The 22,570-nt window shown below is 38.1% G+C and overlaps 1 protein-coding gene across 4 annotated transcripts in view; it reads left to right on the forward strand.

Annotated features, from left to right (window-relative positions):
* Positions 1-22,570, forward strand: part of mettl25 (methyltransferase like 25) — a 72,774-nt gene that overhangs the window by 46,315 nt on the left and 3,889 nt on the right. For all 4 annotated transcript variants that reach the window (XM_052030611.1, XM_052030613.1, XM_052030612.1 and 1 more), the window contains 4 exons: positions 7,254-7,348; positions 7,464-7,493; positions 9,430-9,527; positions 11,649-11,742. In XM_052030611.1, coding sequence (XP_051886571.1) covers positions 7,254-7,348; positions 7,464-7,493; positions 9,430-9,527; positions 11,649-11,742 — 317 coding nt within the window. The remainder of the gene's footprint in view (positions 1-7,253; positions 7,349-7,463; positions 7,494-9,429; positions 9,528-11,648; positions 11,743-22,570) is intronic.

A 22,570-nucleotide genomic window follows, 5' to 3' on the forward strand; every position in this document is an offset into this window, starting at 1 on the left:
AGAATAACCAATTTAAGACAAATCAGTCAGTCATATCTTCTATCATGTCAGATATTAAGTAAACAGATCTGTTTCTTTCTGGGAAAAAAAGACACAGTTACTAATTAACTCTAAATCAGTAGGGAGCCATAAAGAAAAGAAGGTGACAGACTGCAAACCAGTGGCATCATAAAGTTGAATAGCTCATGAAAGTTTTCCAAGAGGTAAATGAGAGCTGTTAATTCACTTTCCAGTAGCCTCTAGTGTATAAAATATAAATCATTAATGAACATTCATTCAGATATTTCCCCACTTTTCTCTGTAGCTGGACTTGCCAACATCAGCCGGTACTGATTATCAGTTAAATGTGGTGCTTTATGAGCCTTGTTAAAGTTTGTTGTGAACCTTAGTGATATTATTACTAAAGAATTATATGTGACTCCCAGGTGGATGTTACAAAATTGTATTTTTTCCCAGTAATGGGCTGATTATTTCCTGAGAACCTAAGCATTATAAGTCCATGAAATATGCATAAAAGCAGCTTTAACTTTTCAGAATAAATTACCTGACAAACTCAAGGAAGTGAAGATTGCAGAAAATAACTGCTTTGTTACTAGGTTGTGTTATTAGTGATTTTGCATTTTGGGATTTTAGGCATGAAAGTTTGTGGCAAGGTTGAGGAGGATTGGGGTGATAATCTTGTTGAGGTAATTGGTATTAAAATATGATTTCAAGTTAATGTTATTTTCAACTTGCAGTGTTCGCAGATGTTGATCGCAAATTAGGCAAAATGCCTATCCAAATTTTCTCAGACAATGAATTTTTATTAAAAATTATTCCAACAAATATTCATACCATGGAAGTCAAAAAAACTGTAGATGCAACAGAAAATGCTGGAAATTCTCAGCATGTCAGGAAGCATCTATGGAAAGGGAAACAGTTAACATTTCAGGACTGGGAACTGGACCATCAGGATCCCCAACCTTAAATGTTAACTGTTTCTTTTTCTACAGATGCTGCTGATCTGTTCTAGCATTTTCTGTCTTTAATTTGTACTATGGATACTGGATTGTCAAATACTTCGGAGCTTTGTAAAAGCATCTCTCTAGGGCCCCATACCTGGCTGAGGGAAGTAGCTGACTTAATTACCAGCTCAATTTACTAATCCCATGGAGAGAAGGAACCATGAGTCAAATTTGACACAAAAGAATAAAGTCTCACATTTTACAGGTTATTTGGTAAGCCTTGCTGAAGAAAGGTAAAAACTAGGCCAGCCTATCTGGAAACTGAGTATAGACCATGTCTTAGACTGTTTAAGCCAAAGAGTTTTCAAAAGTGTGTGTTGCTTTGACGTAATGATTTGGGGGATTTTTGTGATTTTCGTTTTGCAGTAATAATTAATTTTAAATTAAAGTAGCACTTATAGTAACAGTTCTCTTGTACTTTCACTTAATGACTGAAATATACAGCAACATATCTGGGACTTCAGATTGTGTCCTAAAAAAAGGCCACTTGTTCTGCCTTTCAGAAAACAGGAGCAGTACACAAAAGACCATGCATGAGGATTATGACATCCAGTCATACAGTGAAAGTGTATAACTGTTATAGCCCCTCACCTTCCTACTCCCCTTCCTCTTGGGATACTGCATATATTGGGCAGTAAAAGAGATTTAGGTCCATTAATGGAAGATGCAAGTGTCACCAAGACCAGAAACTGTCCACAACAGACCCTGAATTTCTTAATGAGATTTTTTTTTCCCAGAGACAATGTCACAAATGAGTTATTTTCTCTAATCTGTTTATATCTTCTATGTTTTTGTTGTACTATGACACATTTTTTTCAACTCTAATTTTCGTATGAAGTTTATTAATGAAGATTTATTTGCTTGTTTTGGCTCGGCTTACTTCTGCACACTGGCTCCCCATTGTGATGTCATGCTGTGTGTCATAGCTGGACTGCTGTTTCATTGCCCAAAGTGCACGTTCTAGCAGTAGCTTGCACCAGTGGCACAAAGCGTTGGTGGCAAACCTTTGGTAAAACTTCACATACTTAGATTAAAAGTTAAAACAAGCCAAAATGACTGTCCTGACTATTGCCTGAACTAGATCTTTGTCTGCTTTGCATTCAGCCGACAAAATGACTGTAGAGTGGTTGATCTGCTCTGCAGAGATGGTATTCTGGTGGAGAAAAATAACTGTTACAGTTAATACACTGAAACGTCATTCAGATTACTCAGGCATATGACTTAATTAAAACCACTCCTAAAGCTCACTTATGCTGTAGATTCCTGTACGGCTGATATGGGAGCATTAGTAATTTTAGAGTATTTCGTTATATGTCCTTTCTATAAAAAAGCTTACGTTTCCACCATTTCTGTTGATGATAGAGGAATTCAATGTATCATGCTACACAAACATTTGACGTTGTGGCTTCAAGTTTCCTGCTGATGAATTAATATAAAAGGTCAATTTTTAATATGTTCCTGATATGTTGGATTGACATTTGAGTACTGGAGAAGAAATGCCTCACACGGTGCAGGAAGTTTTAAGAGGCTATTTCCTCCCCTGGTGTAGGTCCAGGAATAAAAATTGAAACAGGAACACTATTGGGAAACAACAGTCCTCTGGGATAAGGGTTTATAACTTTTTTTAAAAACTATATTAGCTTTGGCCTGGATTTTACAGCTGTAAAGACAGGGAAACTACTGGCATTCACCATCTTACTCTGTGGAAACAACAGTAACTTCATGATTTCCATACATCCATAGCTTAATACAATATTCATCAAGTTGTAGTCAGTGATTCAGCACACCTCAACAGCCTGTCCTGGTTGCAGCATTTTCTAGCGGGATCAAAAGAAATTATTTGAACTGGCACAAACTTAAGCTATATGAATTCCTACTATAAAATACCCTGAAAACATAATGCTTTTGGAATGGGGTAGATGTGAGTTTTTCATGGCATCCTTTATACTAGTCAACAAACTATCAAAATCCAAAAATAAACTAATTTTACATACGAGTATTGTGATCTCCTCACATGAATATTTCAAAATACAGGTTTTTTATTAACTTTTTAAGAAATTTATATCGAATACTTCAACTTCAATCTCATTCATTCTCCAATCTTTATTTGGGACCCTTCATAATGTTTAAAAAGTTAATTAAAAATGTGCAACTTGCTTCCTAGTATGCTGTCTGGGGCATTTTTTTCATGTGCTTGGCTGCTCAGCTATCTTGATGATAGCATAGCTGCTGGGCGCCAAGGAGCCCATTGAACTGATGCCTGATAGTGAAAAACGCCATTATTACAACAAATTTGGTGCCGATATACTTTTCTTCCTGGAATCCTTAATTCCCGTCAATGTTTTCTACTCAATGTCTTCTGTTTCTAGCTCTTGTCTGTATTTGAAGGGACTGTCCTTATCTGACACCAGCATAACCATAGTGTGATTCATCAACTTTTCCTTCTCATTTCGTGAGATAAATTACTGCTTGATGTGCAACTCTCCTGAGAGAGCCTATCTGAGGTCTGAATCAACCAGTATGCTAACTTCTGCATGCTGCACTACCATGACACTTCCTGAGGTCATTTTGCTAATAGATCTAGAAGATGATTTTGAAGCATCACTGTTACGTTGTCCCTAGGTGTAAGTATGAATATGTCGTAATAAAGAAAAGAAGGGACTGGCACTTATTTAGCATTTTAAGAGACTTCACCATCCCAAAGTGTTTTACAGCTAATGGTATGTTTTTGTAGTAACGTAGGAAACACAGCAGCTGATCTGTACACAGCCAAATCCCACAAACAACAACATAGTACTAAAACATAATGCCTAGAAACTCAGCACCAGTTGGTGGTGCTAAACACATTATATAATAGTAACAGCATATGGTACTCTGCCTTTGAAATTAAGTTCCACGTAAGGAACATGTACGATGCACTGTCACCATGATGTCACCTTATTCTACTTCTTTGGCAGTTTCTTGCAGTTGTGTAGAAGATTTCTCTGCATGAATACTTTTAATGTAGGATGACTATTGCACACATTACCATCTAGGGATAACTTTTTAGGCAATATTCTGGTCACGTGTACATCGAAACACACAGTGAAATGCATCTTTTGCGTAGTGTTCTGGGGGCAGCCCGAAAGTGTTGCCACGTTTCCAGCGCCAACATAACATGCTCACAACTTCCTAACCCGTACGTCTTTTGAATGCGGGAGGAAACCAGAGCACCTGGAGGAAACCCACGCAGACATGGGGAGAACATACAAGCTCCTTACAGACAGTGGCCGGAATTGAACCCAGGTTGCTAGCGCTGTAAAGCGTTATGCTAACTGCTAATACTACTGTGCCTGCCCAACATGATACTAAATGTATTATCACTGTGATGATAAATTACATTAATTACCTGATTGTAGAAAGAATAAAAAAAATATTTATGGCACATTTACAAAATCTCTGAGAAACATCCCCAAACCATTTTTAAACATGAATTGCTCTGAAGTTCACTGGTGTTACATGTGCACCACTGGCCACTAGATGACACAAACAGTAGAGGAATAAGTGAGCAGTTGCAATCTGTATAGGTGCTATAAGTTTAAAATTATGATCTTTATTTGAATCTGCAAGTTGATAGTGAAGCAGTCTTAAGAGACCTGACACATTATTTTCCTTCACTCAGCATGATTGCAAGGATAGTGATTACTCCATTTGATTGTAAGTTGACAACTATTTGCTGTCATAAAGAAGCTGATATCAATAACTTTTACTTGCCTTTCCCTTGTATTACCTCCATCATAAATGCTGTTAGATCAAAACATTTCTTAAAGTTTATTATGAAACTCACCACCACAATTGTGATATTATTTCATGACAAGACACGTATATTTTTGTGAGCATTTAGATTAAACCTTAATATTTGTAACTATCTTTACTGCAATGATAATTACAACCACATAATTTTGTTTTGTCTTATGATGGAATTTACAAATACATAAAAAAATCATGTGCTGACAGAAATTAAATATTATTCTACAATTATGGATTCACTGATTGTTTTACACACAGTACTATATCATTGAGTCACCATTTTCACATTATCCCTGTTACCTCCAAAGATTTCTTTGTTATAATTAAGGCGCAGAGCAAACAACTTGATTCCAGTCTTGTGGATTCAGCTGCACACATGCTTTTCCATCCTCTCATGTTACTCCCCATAGTTTGAATTTGGCTTTTGTTCGAATCTAATCCCAGCTAGTAACTGGATTTAGTGATATACTTGCCTGAATCTTGTGCTACCACCTCACTTGCAGCTGTGTATGATCCTTGGTCAGTTCTGGTTTGTATTCAATTTTGTTTGATTTATCTGGCAACAGTTTAGCCAATTCCTTCTCCCTGTAGGTACCTTTCTGCAATTTTTTGGCTTCTGTCATTTTTCTTTCCTGCGAGGTGCCTTCAGAATAGTCAGTAATTTGTCTTTGATATCTGTTCTTTGGATGTTTTAATATAAATGTTTACTGTCTGCACAATGTGCATTATCATTTCAACTTGTCAAAGTGTGCTTCTATATTGAAATACAGTTGTTACAGGAAAATGAAAGGCTTTTAATTTTCGTTATATATTAAAGCAAAGATGTATTTTACAGCAAATTCATATAACACTGTTAAGAATAGAGATAAGTGTGCAGTTATAAGTGACTTTACATTTTTCTTTGGCTTCAGAACTGCTGTTTTGAGGTAGCCTTGAATTAAATATATAATTCCACTGGTCAAGTGTGCTTATTTCCACTTTTCTTCCAAAACTATGTTTTAAACTGTGTTCTTGCAACTTAAATCAAGGACAATGGGTTCATCTTTGATCATTAAAGCTAAGCAGTTGCTAAAGATGTGACTGTCCATTGTACTCCCCTCCTGACATTCTGTTCCAGGGGAGCAAGTGGAAGCAAATACCATGAAAAATTTAACAATTAGTGACTAATACCCTAGCACTTATTTTACACTAATTATCAATATTTGCTTGTCCCTACGTTTTTGATTTATGAAGGCGTTGCCACTGTCCAAACCTGATCAAATCCTGTGTCCACATAGACGTAGTTTCCAACTGACCGCATATTGATAAGAGATTTATCCTTCCTAGACCAGGGACTGTAGGAGAATTGCAATGCCAGTGTATAGAGGGATCATTTGGGGATAAACTTTAAGCTTTCTTAATCTGTGTGTTTCATTACCTGCATGTATTGTGCTTTACTTCCTATGTCATTTCTAGAACTGGAAGATGTTAGTTTCAAAGCTTAAATGAGATAACAAGCTCCAGATCAAAAGCACCATGAAATGTTTCTCTTTTAATATTGAGAATTCCAGGGTAATTTATTTCAGTCTTCCTTTAAACAAAGGACTTTGTAGCTAATTTTGCCTTTCCTACAGCACAGAAACAGAGCCTTTCGGCCCACCTCATCCATGCCGACTGTGATACTTATCTACACTAATCCCATTTGCCCGCATTGGGCCTGTATCCCTCTGTGCCTTTTCTATCTAAATACCAAACGTCTTTTAAATGTTGTCATTGTATATGCTTCATGAAATCCTCTGGCAACTTGTTCTAGATATTCACTGCTGTCTGTGTGAGAAACTTATCCCTTAGATCTCCTTCAAATTTCTCCCTTCTTGTGCTCTTTAGTTCTAGTAGTTCTAGACTTCCCTGCCCTGGGAAAAAGATTCAAACTATCTATCCTATCAATGCCATTCATAATTTTATAAACATCTGTAAAGTCACCCCTTATTTTCAATCCAATTACCCTGTCACAAAACTTTCCACAATTTAGTAGAGATTGTCACTGAAAGAAGCCACAGTGAAGGCTATTTTACGAAACCTAAACTCGGTCCACTAAGGCTAGAGTTAATGCTTGATGTTGGGACACAGCAGTGTTTGGTGCTGATATTGTGAGAAAACTTTTTGGAGATTTTTCTTTCCCAGCTTTGACATCTTTCATTCTGTGGAGCACAAAGGTAAAAATACATGTAATACAATATATGGTTGCAAATGACATTGCAGCAACGTTAACTGAGAAACAGGAAACCTGAAATAACTTAAGAACCTTCATTTGAAGTACAACTATATTTTCAAGTATTCATTTTCTTGATTTATTTTCATATATTACCTAATGTATTAGCAATCACTTTTCCAGAATGGTATTATAACAATGCACCTCTAAAAAGATGAATGCAAAGAAATGTGCTTCTGAAAAATAATCGCAACTTTTTTTTTCTGCAGAATGCTGTCAAGGACAATGGGGGTTTCCTATGAGCCAGTACTTGAGAAGCAGTGCCTGGCATTGTGGACGGAACGCCAGAATGTCTGCATGTCTGGTACGTTTGCACATCAACCTGGTAATCCACTGTGCATGATGCATTAATTTCAGTAAATTATAAGATTATAAATTCACAATATTCTTAAAAGTCCTGTGTTCATTTTACTTTGCAGCCATTTGAAAGAGTGACATTTGGCCATGGGGTAAGTGTATCTATTTATATTCTAATTTCACAACTATTTAAAATTTGACAATTATTTGAAACTTTAAATTAAACTCGTTTAATGGAAAATTGATTCCCCTTAGCAAATGCATACTGATTGCATTATAGAATATTTTCATCGTGACAGTAATTTGACTGCTTTGAGATTCTCCTCTACCAAAACTTTAGTACTCCAGGATCAATCTGCAGGGTAACAACAATTCCATTACTAATCATCCCATTAAATCCTTCTCCTTTTCCATTCACGTCCAACAAAAATGCCATCAGCTCATAGACTTCCAGATGCAGTTTTCTAGATGGTCTCAATTATGGTAACAAGCCTGAACAAAGTAACAAAGCTCTCCAATTCTATCCTGGCCTTGACCTTGAACATGGTCTTTAGTGTTTCTGTCCTTTCTGCTGACCTGCCTTCTCCATATTCACTGCAGTTGAGGTCAAACTCTTGCTCACTTGATCCCATTTCGGTTAAGCTGGTGATTATTCACATTCCCTTACTGGTTCCATGCTGACTGTAATTGTAAATGGTTCTCCCTTTCTGGCAATATCCCTGTCTCTTTCAGAACTCCATTAGAAGATTATTGTGGTAATTATATCTCAGAAAAGCATTGACTTAAAGAGCTTTGAGATGTCCTTGGTCAGGAACAGCATAGGCCAAGAATTTCTTTCATAGCGTAACTTTTCTATGTGTTATATTTCAGAATTTCATTGAAAAATTAATTATTTAGTTGTTTGCAAAGTTTTCAAAATTGTTTCCAGGATTGCTTCTGGGAAAATCAGCCACTCATTTGTGACTTGCAGATAATGCTAGCAGAAGCAGCATATCTAATGTGAGGTTTGCTTCAGCCTTACTTAATGACTAGGCATTTGGAACCCTTGTAGGTGGCTGCCCTTTAAGTTAGATACGTATCCCACACTGTGGGTCTCCCAAAGAACCAACTGATAAGATGTATAAGATAAGGTATTTATTAGTCATATGTACATCAAAACACACAGTGAAATGTTTCTTTTTCACTACTGAGTATGTGCTGGGGGCCGCCACTCTTCTGGCGCCAACTTAGCATGCCTACAACTCCTAGCCCGTACTTCTTTGGAATATGGGAGGAAACCGAAGCACCCGGAGGAAACCCAAGCAGACACGGGGAGAATGTACAAACTTCTAAAAGACAGCAGCGGGAATTGAACCTGGGTCGCTGGCGCTGTAATAGCGTTACGCTAACCGCTACACTACCATGCAGCCTCTGCTATACCCAGGCCAAGCTTGACTCTGAACTACACACCACCCCATGCTACCACGACCACCAGCACTGTCACATTGAAACCTCAAAATCCCATCCCTATAACAATTAATTGCAGTCATCAGTCCTCAGTCCTGCTTCCCCCTCTGCCCTCCTACTGCTCCCATCAGCTGCCCATTCAGATTTGGCCAGAAAATAATGATTTGGTGGGCAGGATTCTCATTCGGGGAGAATTGCTGCACATTTTGCACAAAACTACTGAGCTCAATTTACTGTTGACATAATCTCTGTAGGTGTGGTGTGGGCTACACCATTTTCAGATTCAATTTTTTGCTTGTTCTAACAGAACACCCCAGAATTTCAGAAACAAATAAGCAGTGTGTGGCTCTTTCATGGAAAACAACACCAAAAACCAGAGATGGAATAAAAACTCAAAAAGGGGTTGGACTTTTGGCACAATGGAAAATTAAATCTAAAAATAAACCTTGCACTGTTAGCACTGATTATGCACTTTATCGTATCTTTACCAGCTGTTGAAATCACTGCAGATTGTTCTTATTAAACGCATTACACTCTTAATCCCTTGATTATGTGCATGTGCTTTATTACATTTACCCATTCGTTCTGAATTGCAAATGAGGTGCCTTTGTGTCCTGCTATTTATCTTTTTGTCATTGGCAGCTTCCATTAGAATCCTTATTTTATCGTGCAGTTTTACAAGTCATTATCAAAGAGCACTTTGGAAATGGAAAGACATCCGACGCAGTACAACAAACAAAGTATGTTTTAGACATTTGAATTTCAAGGACAGTTGTTATGTCTGGGAGGTGTTATGGCAGAGATTGAAGGAGAGATATAGTACAATGCACAGGAATGGAATTAGGGGATTACATGGCAGGGCATGGGATAGGGTTGGGTGGGGTGGAACCAGGGTAGGTTTATAGACTAATCCCCAGTGAAGACCAAAGTGATAAAACACCGAAGATCCTCTTTCTGTCTGGTTATGTGTGCCTGATTCAGACTTTTAAACATCTGGCAGCAAAGCAGTTTTCTAACTCACGTCACTTTGATCTTCTGCGCTTGATAATAGTCTCAGAAGAATCATTTGATTTTACTACCAGCACTAAACTGCCAATTTCACAGTCACTGAATTATCCCAGAATCATAGGGAAATAGGAGGAGTAGTCAAAGTAGCATATTGACCCTATTCTGCCATTCAATCACATTTAATCTTCATCTTAAATTAATTTGCATATATATTCTTTAATAATTTCCTACTCGACCAGAAGATCTCAATCTGAGTTTTGAGTTCTAGATTTTTAAATTAATTAAGTACTTGGCAACACAGTTTAATTTTTGCATGTTGACATCACCCTTGAATGGCCTTGCTCTGGTTCTAAGCTAATTCTCCCTTATTTGGACTTGCCATTAGAACAAATTAATTTCTCTCCATCTACCTATCAGATCCTTTAATCATCTTAAACACTTCAGTTAGATCACCTTTTAAATTGCCCTGCACTGATGCTGAACATGTTTATTGGAACATCCTCCCATTATAGTTCAGAGTCATCCATCTCATTCCATGCTTAGAGAAGGTCCAATGTTACACCAGTGTATCATTTTCATTTCCCAGCTGCCCCCGTGGCCTCTTTTGGAGAGATTATTGAACCCTCAACTAGTGCTAAATTTAAGAGCAGTTTCTTTTCAGAAGAATCCACTGGGACCAGGGTTGAGACTGACTGAAATACTTTAACTAGAATCCACTATAATACTTTGAATGAGGACAAACCTTCATTGAATCTGTTTGGGCTGAGTTTCAACTTAATTCCTAGAGGTGTACAAGCACACTATTTTTATTCTAACAATGGATTGCGATTCTAACAATTTACACCACTTTCTTTCTTTAGTATGTAACTTCTAATAAAACAGGGTGGAAAAATAAAATCCGAGTTGATAGTAAGAATTATTAAACACATTAATCTTAAACATAATACTGCTTGTAAAGCTGATAGCATGGGTTGGAAGCATTTCAGCTGGAAGGTCATGGTTCTGTTTTGTGCATGCCTGTGTGTGTATGTCAGGAGTTATGAAAAATGTGATGTTGGGCATTGCTGAGTTTTTATTTATATCCTGCAAAAATAAACACAATTTTACAAGTGTTTTACATATGAAAAACTTATTGGATGACCAGTTAAATTGTATGCTGAATGTGAAATATCTTTCCAGTTCTTTCACTGTTTTGAAGGAACACTGTTGATTGAGTGCCAGACTCCCAAGGTCTTAGTATTTCCAAGGGGGTTCCATACAGTTCCATACAGTAACCTATTGTCTGGGTTATCCCATTGTACCATGATAGAATCATAGAGAATTACAGCAATGAAACCAGGCCCTTTGGTCTACCAAATCCATGTTATCCATCAACTGCCCATGTACACTAGCCCTACATTGATCCCATTTTCTATTCTCCCCACATTTCCACAAACTCCCCCCAGATTCTACCACTCACCTATATGCTAGGGGCAATTTACAGTGGCAATTAACCTACAAACATGCACACCTTTAGAACATGGGAGCACCTGGGTAAAACACACAGGCACAGAGACAACTTGCAAACTCCACACAGACAGCACGGGAGGTCAGGATCAAACCCAGGTCTCTAGCACTGTGAGACTCCTCCTTGTGAGGAGTTTTACTGTGTCTGTGGCAGACTGCCACTCCTGGGATCCTCAATTCCAGGCAACATTCTCCTTGAGTGAACCCTATCCCCACCTACATTTAGAAAGGATTAGTCATTCAAATAAATCGATTGCTGATGTCTTCAAAATAAATGAATGTCATTAAAATCTCTTAACATATTTTGGTAGATTGTCAACAATGAAATGATATTTAACAATTTACAGAGTCAAACATGTTGGCAAGATCTATTTTAAGTCTTCATCCTTTGTGGAATACACAAGAAAGGCAACTGAAAAGCTGGGAATGGATAGCTCAAAGGTCAGTGGTTTTATTTAACTATTCAAGTTATGAGAGCTACTGCTTATATTCAGAGCGGTATGCTTGCCATTTTAATGGCAGATAAAATAATGGGAATTGCAGACTGCACATTCTCTTGTACTGCTGCTGTTTGGCACTAAATGTTGCTAAAATGTTTATAAGGTTTGTTTCTCCTGCACAAATAATTAAGGTTTTGGTCATAACTTCCTTCATGTGATTTTATACTAGACAGTAACCTGTTAAAGTTATTTGAGTAATACCTGAATTCAAAGAGTGTACAGAGAAATTTAGCATACAGGATAAAAACAGGAAATGGTGACATTATTCAGCAGATCAGGCAGCATTATTACAGGCAGAAACAGATCGAACATTTTTGGTGGAAGATGTTTCATGGAAGATCATTAACCTGAAAAATTAACTGTTTCTCTTATTACAGGTGCCATTTGGTCTGCTAAGTACTTACAGCATGTTCTGTTACAAGTTAAGATTTTTGGCATCTGTGGTATTTGGTTAGAATGGTTTGGAATTTGGATTCTTCCTGCCATTTCACTGTGTAATGGCTATTCAAGAAAGTAGGGCATTACTTTCAGTCAAGAGAGAAACCATATTCTACCTTGGTGCTTGTGCCAACTGTCAGCCATAAAGTTAACAGGCCACACAAACTTTGGATTTTCTAAATTCCAGGACAGCTGGAGAGAGGCAACAGTAACAAGGATGCAAATAAGTATGCAGCAGATGAGTGGGAGTAATAACTAAGTTGCCTTGTACCAATAACATTTCAGCAGGGAAGTCTAATAATTCAGTAGCAAGAAATATTGCTAGTTACTTTGGCTGTTATCCAAATGCAGCATTCAATCAAGTGTTGTCAATGAAAGATCAGACTACAGGAGAAGTGTGCCTGCTGTTTCCTTAAACTGGATTCTAGGGTTTTTTGGAAACAATATATTTATGAGACCTTGCATAGCACTTTCATTAGTGGTTTGTACTAGGATTCATCAAGGAATGCCCAATTTTAAAGATGTGTTGCCAGGAAAATCCGTAAAGCTTTACATATTTTTCAAAGGATTTTTTTATTATTATTTAATTATTCCTTAGTGGAATGCACTGATTTCAATATACATTCAAATTACTTCAGTCAAAATAGCCCTTTCTCGATATTTTCTATGTGAACTCATTTATGGATTTAAAAAAATACTAAAGTCAACAAGAAAAAGAATATTAAACTACAGTAGCCAAGTCTGTTTCAAGATGTAAATTGTTCCATGTTACGGGAATAAACATTTAAAAAAATAATGGGGTGAATTTGTTCTGGAAGGGGAGGAGTTGATGGTGTGCTGTTTCTTATAGTTCTTATGAGACTTCTGATGAAGCTGTGGTGGACTGTAATAAGAACCCACTGGATTCCCTGGTGCCTATAGAGACCTTATTCAAGTAATAAACAATTGATAGGTTGTAAGATCACATACGACTTCGTGTAGGCATTAGTCAATGCAATAAAAAGTACTGGTTGGGAACTTTGTCTAAATTAGAGAGATTTCATGGAATTTCTGAGGGTTATAATCTATAAACGATATGGGTGAATTGTAATGAGTGCTTATATCCTTTCTGGCACCACATTTCTTCCCCACCCCACTTATATACTTCATAGCTACATTTTCTTGTGCATTTCAGTTTCCATCCACAGATGACCACATCATCCTGCCCTTTTCTTTGAGGCAGTTTTAGAGTCAGGATGTGTAAAGGACACAGTGATCTTTGACACATGTTAGTGAGTAACCATAATGTACGATTTCATAAGATTGGTAATAATGAAAGGCGGTTCTCATGTTTGGATCTTTTGACCGTCTTCCTCACCAAGAATTTTAGAATCCAGTTGGGTTTATATGTTTTATGTCTGTAGCATAAAATATCTTGCACCTTAAGTTTATAAAGAACTTTCTGACATTATAAGTTGGTAAAATGCTCATGAGTTTGGTTTGAAGTTGTTTTTTCATTGACTATAAATAATGAGTAACTTGTTAAGCCACTTCCATAGTTAATAATCATCCCAAAGAGGCATTGCTCATTCAGAACACTGGTCACGTCTGATGAGTTTTCCCTTTATTGTTGTGAACACAAAAGTTAGAACATGTATTGGTATTGGTATTGGTTTATTATTGTCACTTGTACCAAGGTACAGTGAAAAGCTTGTCTTACAAACTGATCTTACAGGTCAATTCATTACACAGTGCAGTTACATTGAGTTAGTACAGAGTGTATTGATGTAGTACAGGTAAAAAAAACAATAACAGTACAGAGTAAAGTGTCACAGCTACAGAGAAAGTGCAGTGCAATAAGGTGCAAGGTCACAACAAGGTAGATTGTGAGGTCATGAGGTCATAGGTCATAGTCCATCTCATTGTATAAGGGAACTGTTCAATAGTCTTATCACAGTGGGGTAGAAGCTGTCCTTAAGTCTGGTGGTATGTGCCCTCAGGCTTCTGTATCTTCTACCTGATGGAAGAGGAGAGAAGAGAGAATGTCCCGGGTGGGTGGGGTGTTTGATTATGCTGGCTGCTACACCAAGATAACGAGAGATGAAGACTGAGTCCAAGGAGGGGAGACTGGTGTCTGTAATGCGCTGGGCTATGTCCACAACTCTCTGCAGCTTCTTGCAGTCTTGGGCAGAGCAGTTGTTATACCAAGCCGTGATACATCCTGATAGAATGCTTTCTATGGTGCATCGGTAAAAATTGGTGAGAGTCAAAGGGGACAAACCAAATTTCTTTAGCCTCCTGAGGAAGTAGAGGCACTGGTGAGCTTTCTTGGCCATGGCATCCTCGTGGTTTGTCCAGGACAGGTTGTTGGTGATGTTCCCTCCCAGGAACTTGAAGCTGTCAACCCTCTCGACCTCAGCACCATTGATGTAGACAGGAATATGTACACCGCCCCCTTTCCTGAAGTCAGTGACCAGCTCTTTTGTCATTGTAATGTGTCAACCATAACAAGATGCTGTACTTTAAGATCAGCACTAGTTTTGAGAAAAGAGTATGAGTCTTCAATGCCCCAAGAGCCTACCTCTGTAATCTCCCACCATTGTAGAAAGTGGAAATGAAGATATAGGGGTTAAAGTAGAGAATGGAGATCATTGGTGAAGAACTCTGGGGTGTAGGGTAAGGACCATGACATAGGGATTGATTGGAAGAAGATTGAAGAGGAATGGTTGCTGGGCAGAGGAGGAGGGAAGAATGGGAGATGGGAGAAGTTTGAGAGCCTGAAAAGGGTGGGAGCTGGGAGATAATCGAGGAGCCTAAGGAAGAGGTCAAGTGGTCAGATATGAGAATGAGTCAATGAAACAGATAGAGAGACACCTAAGGGAACCACAAAGCTTATCCCTAAGAGAAGGGTGACTGTGGTTGGGGTGGGAGGTGGTAGTGGAGGAACTGCATGGTGGCATAATTATAGATGAGACCAAACCAACAGATGAGACCCAAATATGAACATTTTAAGGAAGATCAAAAAGTAAACAAAAAGACCGAGGATGTTGGAAATCAGAAATAAATCTGATCAAGGAAGATTTGGTGGACTTTCAACAGCAGCCCAGGTAGGGACAGGCCAGTTAACTCATGCTGGAACAAACCTCAGCCCTCTAATTAAGACATCTAGTGCAAGCCCAATGCCATTCATGAATGCATGGATAAAAATCACATAGTTTGTTGGCGATAGGGTAGGATGAGTGGGAGCTGGATAAGTATTAGCTAAGAAGTTTCCTTGGAGGTTTAAAGATACAATTAAACCAAATTTTATGCCTAGAATTTCCAATTAGAATGCATTTTGCCCCAGTTTTTTTGTATTAAGTTATGCGTTGAGGGATTTGAATTCCAGACTATCACGAGTTTAATAGTGAGCTCATGGTGATACAGATTCATGTTGAAAAGCTTTCAGAAATGTCAGCTTCCATGGTGTTCTGCACAAACTAATATATAGATTGTATTACAGATGTTTTCAATGGAGAAGAAAACAAAGATGTTTAGAAAGCAAATGTAAAGAGTGCTTTATGCATACTGTTGGGGATTTATAAATATATTGAAGTGGGTTTCCCAATATTATTTGTTGTAAAAAGGCAGATTTTTATTTCTATAGACAGAATCCCATTCAAAGCTAATTTGAAAAAAATACTCAACTAAAATTTCAAGCATTATGCAATCTGTTGCGATAGGTAACAAAGATACTCATTTGAGTTCTGGATAGCCATGACCATAAAGTTTTCAGTGTGTTGCCTGTGACTTTTCAATCTGCATTCAAGATATGCTTGAGGACCAGGAATACCAATCATCTGGTGACAAAGGTTTCCCACTGATTTTCCTTTTGGTTTAATTGTTCCCAGATCTAAGTGCTGCTGGCAGAACAACATTCTCAGCTACTGTGAGTAGATAGTGATGAGTTGGTTTCTTGAACAGGTGCTGTCCTTGTGGTAATGACACTTCCAAGATGGTGTTAAGAAAGTAAATACCAGATTTTAACTAACCAGTGATAAACAAATGGAGATAAAATTTCATGCTATGATGAAAGATGACTTAGAGATGAATATTACACTGATGAATCTCTCATTATGTGACTGCCCTTGTCCTTCTTGGTGATATAGATATCAGGGGAAAGGAGATGTTTCCAAGCTTATTTTGGCACAAAGAGTTGTGGACCAGATTAGGAACCCAGATCCACCCACCTAACTCGGAACTTTATGTTCAAGTTACACCAGAATAAGCAAATTGCAAATTGTCATCATCACCCAGCATTGGCTATGTTCCTTGGGAGACAATTATCCTCAATCCTGAGGAATTGCTAATGAGTGAATGGAACTGGTAGAAGTTACAACCTATTACCAGAGTACATTTGTCACAGGTCAGCAATGAATCAGCAAATATCAGCCCAATCTCAGATATACCGCATTAGAAATATGCTGAGTTCATCCCAGTTGCCTCCTCGTAGAAAAGTTAAAATATGTCCATTCAGGCTGCAATCAAGCACTGCTTAAAAGTCCAGTTGAAGAAACTGCAAGTAGGTAGCTTGACTTTCTGATTTTCATTGGGGCATATATTGAAGTGTAAGAAGCTAATAAAAAAACAGACATAAAAATGTAACTACGTAAGTAAGATTCCCCCTCCCTCAATCTACTGAATTCCATTAATGTTTATGTTGTAATATGGTTGTAATATGTTCTAATATGAAAGCCATAATCGCTCACACACCAGCAACTCCCGACCTCAAACTTGATTAGAAAACTAAAGCAAAGTTTTGTGCAGTTTATTCCTTAATAATTTAATGACAAATTGTTACCTTATTAATAGCAACTTTAAAAAATCCTATTAAATTTTATAGATGAACAGTGGATGTTCTGATTTTGATAATCTGTATTTTTCAAACTATTGAACTTACCCAAACCCTTGTCAATTGTAGTGAAAGAGCTGGAAAAAATAATTATTTCCCAGAAAGGAAAAAATGCTATGATTATTCTTCCATTATGTATAGGTCTTAGTTCAGAATAATACTCATCTGGATTTTATTTCTTAAAAAAATGGTACTTTCCTCTACAATTCTCTTGTTACAGGAATTCTAATAAAGCCGGTGGCAAAGGTTATCTACTGGATATATTGAATCAAGTTATCTTTATTCTTTTTTGAAAGAGAGGATATTTAAATTGGTTCCTTTATTCAGCCTTATGTTACTTAACAATGACAACAACAGCATGCACTCATCTAGCAACATCATCATAGTAAAACATTCTAAGGTGCTTTATTAAGCAAAATTCATTCCAACAGTTGATTAGTCTGGCCCCTATTCAGTATCCTTTTTCTCTGGGAAAATGTTGTACTGATGAAGTGACAAAATATATAAACAATTGGTTAAGCAAATTTTTTCTACACTTTGGGAAGATATTTTAATAATTTAATTTCTTAATATTGTAATGACAAATTCATACCATATTGACACTGCTTAACAGTAAATGACACTTTCAGATAACATAGAACAGTACAACACAGTATGGGCCCTTCAGCCCACGATGTTGTGCAGACCTATATAAATTTTATCCACATTCAAACTATCGCCCTCTCCACTTCACCTCCCATAACCCTCTATTTCTCTTTCATCCATGTGTCTATCCAAGAGTCTCTTAAATTACCCTTTCATATCAGCCCCGACCACCACCACCGGCAGTGCATTCCAGGCACCCACCACCCTTGGTGTAAAAAACCTACGTCTGACATCTCTCCTGAATTTTCCTCCACAAATGGGTGACCTCTAGTATTGGCCATTACTGCCCTGGGGAAAAGATGCTAGCTGTCCACTCTGTCTATCCCCCTCATAATCTTATATACCTCTATCAAGTTGCCTCTCATCCTCTGTTGCTCCAAAGAGAAAAGCCCTAACTCGCTCAACCTCTCCTCATAAGTCATGTTCTCCAATCCAAGCAGCATCCTTGTAAATCTCCTCTGCACACAAAGCTTCCACATCCTTACTATAATGTGGCAACCAGAAGTGAACACAATATTCCAAATGTGGTCTAACCAGGGTCTTATAGAGCTGCAACATAACCTCTCGGCTCTTGAACTCAATCCCCCCCCGCTAGTGAAGACCAGCACACCAGGCACCTTCTTAACCACCCTATCCATTTGTGCGACAACTTTGAGGGATCTATGGACGTGGACCCCAAGATCCCTCTGTTCCTCCACACTGCTAAGAATCCTGCCATTAACCATGTACTCTGCCTTCAATCTTCCAAAGTGTATCACTTCACACTTCTCTGGATTGAACTCCATCTGCACTTCTCTGCCCAGCTCTGCATCCTGTCTTTATCAAATTGAATTGAATTGGTTTATTATTGTCATTTGTACCAAGGAACAGTGAAAAACTTATTTTGCATACCGTTCATACAGATCAATTCATTACACAGTGCATTGAGGTAGTACAAGGTAAAACAATACAGAATGCAGAGTAAAGTGTCACAGCTACAGAGAAAGTGCAGGGAAAGTAGACAATAAGGTGCAAGGTCATAACGAGGTAGATTGTGAGGTCAATAGTCTCATAACAGCAGGATAGAAGCTGTTCTTGAGCCTGGTGGTTTGTGCTTCCAGGCTTTTATATCTTCTGCCTGATGGGAGAGGAGAGAAGAGAGAGTGACCCGGGTGGGTGGGGTCTTTGATTATGCTGGCTGCTTTACCAAGGCAGTGAGAAGTATAGACAGAATCCATGTAGGGGAGGCTGGTTTCTGTGATGTGCTGAGCTGTGTCCACGACTCTCTGCAGTTTCTTGCAGTCCCAGGCAGAGCAGTTGCCATACCAAGTTGTGATGCATCCAGAAAGGGTGCTTTCTATGGTGCATCGATAAAAGTTGGTGAGTGTCAAGGGGGACATGCCAAATTTCTTTAGCCTCCTGAGGAAGTAGAGTCACTGGTACGCTTTCTTGGCCATGGCATCTATGTGGTTGGACCAGGACAGGCTATTGGTGATGTTCACTCCGAGCAACTTGAAGCTCTCAACCCTCTCGACCACAGCACCATTGATATAGACAAGTGTCTGTGCACCGCTCCCCTTCCTGAAGTCAATGACCAGCTCTTTTGTTTTGTTGACATTGAGAAAGGTTGTTGTCATGCCCGCTGCAACCTATGACAACCTTCTGCACTATCTACTACATCACCAATCTTCATGTCATCTGCAATCTTACCAACCCATCCTTCCACCTCTTCATCCAAGTCATTTATAAAAATCACAAAGTGCAGGGGTCTCAGAACAGATCCCTGCAGAACACCACTAGTCACCGACCTCCAGGTCAAATACTCCCCTTCTACAACCACCCTCTCCCTTCTGTGAGCAAGCCAATTCCGAATCCACACAGCCAATCTTCCATGGATCCCATACTTCATCACTTTCTGGATGGGGAACCTTGTGAAACACCTTGCTAAAATCCATATATACCACATCCACCACACGACCTTCATCAATTTTTCTTGTCAATTCCTCGAAAAATTCTATTAGGCTCATCAAGCATAACCTGCCCTTCACAAAGCCATGGTGACTATCCCAATGGTAAGATGTATTTGGCAAAGTAAAGTAGACTTGCCTGGTATGAATGCAGAAAGTTTGACTTTGTCAATGAAGTTTCAAATTGGATTTAAACTATGGAAGAAGCCTTCAAAAGTTCAGTTAAAATGCCAGAAATGTAAAAGACCTTTTTTTTTACATCTTTGTTCTCACACTGCAAGAGTCACTGTCAAATAACAGCTATTAATGCTCGCCAAACTGTTGAGTAAATGGAGATGGAAGAGTGAGAACATAATATTTGCCTATGCATTGACAACATTCTGTTGTTTATATCATACATTTTTTTTTTGTCCTGTCATGTTATACAACATTTGGAGAATTTATGAGATTACTGGGTACAGAGTCGATGAACTTAAGTTGGAGTGCCCCACTAATTCTAACTTTTTTTTCAACTGCACCCTTTTGAACCCCATTGGGATATATTTGCTTCCTATAATATTATTGAGCTTGTTCACTTCAACATAACCCCTATATTCAATAGAACATAATGTGATATCAGTGAATGGGAAAGGCTAAAATATTTAAACTTTTCTTCCACTGGTCTAAATTTAGTAACATTCTCACTCTGCTTCTGTTCCCCATGTTATTATACATTTTGTGTAGAATTTTTTTGTTGCTTGCAGGAAAAAATCTGTTTATTGTTTAATGTGCTCAGTGGGACTTAATTAAGTCAAGAACTAAGCATGATAAAGTTATGATCAAATAGAACAAAAAGAACCAGGCTTCCTATTTCCAACAATTAATGTACATAGTTATTTTTATACCTTCTTTATGAATAATCAGTTGGCCTGTTGGCTCTTCAGAGAGTAGTTGTAGTTTAACCCCCCGCACTGTGCTACTTGATGTACCAGCAAGTATTATTTAATCATTCAATCATTTTTTGATTCTGAATACTGGAATTTTCTGAAAGTTAATAGGGTGGACTGTTCACCTCACACAAAATAACTCAAAAGGAGGATGGTTTAACAAATAGCTTTAAGTCTATATTGTTTAAAATACTGAGTGCATCCACAGTTTGTGGGAATTGTTCCCACAATTCAAAGCATAGTTTGTGCAACAGAACTGACACCCTTGTATTTGATTGGCCAAAGTATCAGCATATATTAATTGCTCAGGTCTGCTGAAATACAAACAGGAAAGAAATGTCACCCAATTGATATCATCCAATGAAAAATAATGTAAACATGTTACTTGACTATTTTTGAAGCTGAAATCAGGAATCACAAACTGCCAGAATCAAATCATTCAAACAGTTTTTAAAATTCCAGCAAGAAGTGATGGAACCTTGTGATGAAAGCAACAGCATCTGTCACTCAATAAATCCCAGATTTACAGCAAGTCCCCTTCTTTGGTGAGCATGACTGAAAGCAGATGCGAATTGCTGGCCACAACTAGCCCAAGTTAAATTTGCAGGTGACCTGTTGTCATGCACAGATTGAAGAGAAACTTAAAAGACTGAAGAAAATAGGTGGATACAAACAACGAGACAGGCTCTGAATATACTCCCAATGTGCAGTTATTGCAGAATTGTTATTTTTTTCCATTGATGGGATTGGAACAATTCACATTGTAGTGCATTAGGGCACATTTCTGTAAATGTGTTAAATAAAGTTTTCCATAACGTTTTAAGTCCAAACCTTAAGCTTCTTAAAATTCCACAAGGCTCATTTGCATTGTTGCTATGTTCAAATATGTGAATATCCTTGTTTAATGACATCCAGAACTCAGTGCAACCCACGACTGCCAACCCCCGCCCCACCTCCACCTGCCAATAATATTCCAGCAATCTCTCTTATCACTTCAGGCAAGCATAAGTGAGGGGTTGATGAACTGGAGTACGCCAATTGCAAACTTCCAAGAAAAAAATTTATTTTCTCCCTTTCCTACAAGTCTGCTAATTATTCACCCTAGTACTGTATTTTACCTTAATCCTGTCTTCAGTCCAAAGTTAAAAAAAATCTTTGGGATCCTTGGCTTACTATACCAGCAGACCTACATTCAGTTCCGTTCCACTTCGGACATTGGACATTTTTCCCTCCAGTTGTACAACTGAGGAGGTATGCAGCAGCCCCCAGTATATCTGAGCCAGGAAAATCAGGCTGGATAACTAAGGATAGCCACACACCTGATGAACCACTCCTCTGCGCTATAGCAACTCCAAGGAGCAGTGTGTTTGATGCTGGCAGCTGGATACATCCACCAAATTATCACAAAGATTTCCGGCTATCACAACTGCTGCATTCTCCTAATTTGAAGTTTTGTGCCTTTCCACACTGCTACAAGGCATCTGTAGAACATTATTCAGGCAGCTTGCATATCATGTATATTCAAGAATCAAATCCCTTTCATAGAGCAGCGTGATTTTTCCTATTGGTCATCAACTCAGGCAGCACGATTTTATAAGTTCTATGACCTCGACAGTACAGTGGTTTTCAGCAAGATGGACAATAGTGTGAGCTCACCTCACATGTTGTCTTGTCAGAATGTGAAGTTTTGCCAATTTGGCAAGCACTTGAATTAAACTGCCTGGTTTGTACAATGGCTTTGGAAACCTTAAAGATAGTCAAGGACATTTCAATATTCTATTATTTGGCTAAATCACGTTTGTAGTTGTCTTGCGTTTTGTTTCATACTACTCATCACTGTTCTGGCCAGTTTGTCTACCTTCACATTGAAGCATCTTTGCAAAAATAGTTTGAGGAAGGAAAACTTGATGTCTTACAAAAGAAAAACAGCAATTTTTCAGTTGG

The sequence above is a fragment of the Pristis pectinata genome, chromosome 15 (genome assembly GCF_009764475.1).
Source record: "Pristis pectinata isolate sPriPec2 chromosome 15, sPriPec2.1.pri, whole genome shotgun sequence".
In the NCBI taxonomy this organism is placed as follows: Eukaryota; Metazoa; Chordata; class Chondrichthyes; order Rhinopristiformes; family Pristidae; genus Pristis; species Pristis pectinata.